General features: G+C 45.4%; 1 protein-coding gene across 2 annotated transcripts in view; it reads left to right on the forward strand.

The window, feature by feature from the left end:
* The first annotated feature begins 519 nt into the window (after nt 1–519).
* LOC125038267 (serine protease 44-like) overlaps nt 520–2,500 on the forward strand; it is a 32,317-nt gene continuing 30,336 nt past the window's right edge. For both annotated transcript variants that reach the window (XM_047631709.1, XM_047631710.1), the window contains exon 1: nt 520–792. In XM_047631709.1, coding sequence (XP_047487665.1) covers nt 749–792 — 44 coding nt within the window. In that variant the 5' untranslated portion in view covers nt 520–748. The remainder of the gene's footprint in view (nt 793–2,500) is intronic.

The following is a 2,500-nucleotide window of genomic DNA, read 5'->3' on the forward strand; positions in this document are numbered from 1 at the left end:
TAAGAGACCAAAAAAGGAAAGGCAAGAGAGAGAGAGAGATAAAGGAAGGACGAAGGAAGGAGGAGAAGAAAAGTGGAGATTGAAGAGGAAAGGGGAAAAGAAGGAAAGACTTATACAAGTACAGAGAGAGTAGAGAGAGAGAGAGAGGGAGAGAGAGAGAGAGGAGAGAGATGAGAGGGAGAGAGAGAGAGAGAGAGAGAGGAGAGAGAGAGAGAGAGAGAGAGAAGAGAGAGAGAGCTTAGAGAGAGAGAGAGCGAGAGAGAGATAGAGAGAGAGAGAGAGAGAGAGAGAGACAAAGAGAGAGAGAGAGAGAGAACTTGGAAGAGAGAGAACGAGAGATAGATAGATAGATTGATAGATAGATAGATAGATAGATAGATAGATAGAGAGAGAGAGAGAGAGGAGGGGAGAAGGAAGGGGGAGGGGGCGAGGCGGGGGAGGGGACCGGAGGGGAGGGGAAGGGGGCGGTTCCGGAGCCAAGAGTCCCCATCGAGGGCAGAACCGGCGCTGCCCAGTCGACGTCGAAACTCCTTCGAGGTCAGACGCTCTCCTTGGCCTTCGCAGGACACTTAAGCCACGAGCCAGACTTAGAAGGCAGCCAGTCCTTCTCCCTTTCGCACTCCGAGAGAAAGAAGGGAGGAGAGAAGGAGGCAGAGAGTCTTCCAAGCTGGATTGATTTTCTTTTAGCCTGAAGAAGGAGGCATCGCGGAGGAGATTGAAGACCTTTTCGTCAAGGAGCTGCGTCGCCATGCGGATCGGATCTCCGCACGTGTACTTCCTCGTCGTGTGTCTGTGAGTACTCGATTATTATACTTATTCTCCTTTATTGTTACGCTGGACATTCCATGGCGTTCGGGACGAAATTGCGCGCGTCTCGGAAAGATAAAATACGTCCACAAAAAAGATAATTTTTATCTGCGTCATTTGGGCATGTTTATTTTTTTTTATTATTTTTTTTTAAAAGATTTAGTTTAGTTGTAAACAGGTTTTAGATGTAAGTTTAGTCCTGATGAACAAGAATCTGCACCGGCAAGGTCAACATGAGAAAGAAAGAAAGAATAAAAAAAAGCTAAAAAAAATATATATATAACAGTTCACACCTCATTAAAAATTATCTGTACAACACGTCATAGCCTCCTATTAAGACAAAAAAACAAACAAACAAAAACGCACATACCTAATAACTGACACAGAAAACGTCCGCACATACGTTTGTTTGCATTCGTGTGTGGAAATGTAGGTAGGTAGGTAGTAAATGTAGGTCAGCCAGTGTCACTGACTCGACGAGTGGGGGTAGGGGGGGGAGGAAGGGTGGGGGGCAGGGTATATGTGGGTTGGGCATGAGAGGGAGGGGGGTGAGGGAGAGAGGGGAGGGGGAGGGGAATACAAGGAGGGGAGGGGGTGGAGAGGAGAGGATGGATGGGGGGGGGGGAGAGGAAGGGGCGCAGGGTATGCCTAGGTTGGGCATAAGGAGGAGGGGAAAGGTGGGGGGGGGAGGGGAGGGGAAGGAGGAAGGGAGCAACGAATCTCTCCCTGTTTGTGGTCTTTGTTTATTTTTCAGCTGAATTTCTGTCTATTTTTCACGTTCCTTTCGAGGTGTGTGTGGGGGGGGGGGGGGATGGGGGAGGTCGCTTTCCAGGGGTCTCAGGAAGGGCAAAGGGAAGATACTGTAGAGACTGGACGCGTGTTTGTCTGTATCTATCTATATCTATCTATCTTCAGAGAGAGAGAGATAAAAAGAAAGAGAGAGAAGAGAAAGATAGAGAGCGAGAGAGAGCGAGAGCGAGAGTGAGAGATAGAGGGAGAGATAGATAGATATATAGATAGATAGACAGATATATATATATAAAGAGAAAGCGAGAGAGAGAGAGCGAGAGCGAGAGCGAGAGATAGAGGGAGAGATAGATAGATAGATAGATAGATAGACAGATATATATAGAGAGAAAGCGAGAGAGAGAGAGAGCGAGAGTGAGAGCGAGAGTAAGAGAGAGAAAGGTAGCATGAGTGAGGAAATAAAGAACCAGAGACAAATAAAGGGTAGAATAAAAGTAGAAGAGTAAATAAAAAAGGGAACAAAAACAAATAAAAAAATGAGAAAGAAAACAAAGAGAGAGAGAAAAAAAACTCGATAATGACCCACCTTAATGACTTCTCTTTCTCTTCCTTCTGTTTATTCTCTCCTCCTCCCCTTCTTCTTCGCCGTTCAGTAACCCTGAATTAAGCCCCGAACATAAATAAACAAAGAACGAGTTATCTTGTCGTTAAAAAATCGTGTTCGTTATCACTAAATCCGGCTTGCAAAATAGAGGCCAAGACCCCGATCTATATATCAAATCGCTCCCTCTCGTTTCTATTCTATGCCATCAATAACCTGTCAAACTGCATTTCCTCCTTATTTTACACGAATTCAAGAGTAACGTTCATTAAAAAAACATTACCTGCCTGTCCCCTTTATGTATATATATATAGCAAGAGCTCACGTAGCCTCCGTCCAGATCAC

This window comes from Penaeus chinensis, chromosome 24, assembly GCF_019202785.1.
Source record: "Penaeus chinensis breed Huanghai No. 1 chromosome 24, ASM1920278v2, whole genome shotgun sequence".
Taxonomy (NCBI): domain Eukaryota; kingdom Metazoa; phylum Arthropoda; class Malacostraca; order Decapoda; family Penaeidae; genus Penaeus; species Penaeus chinensis.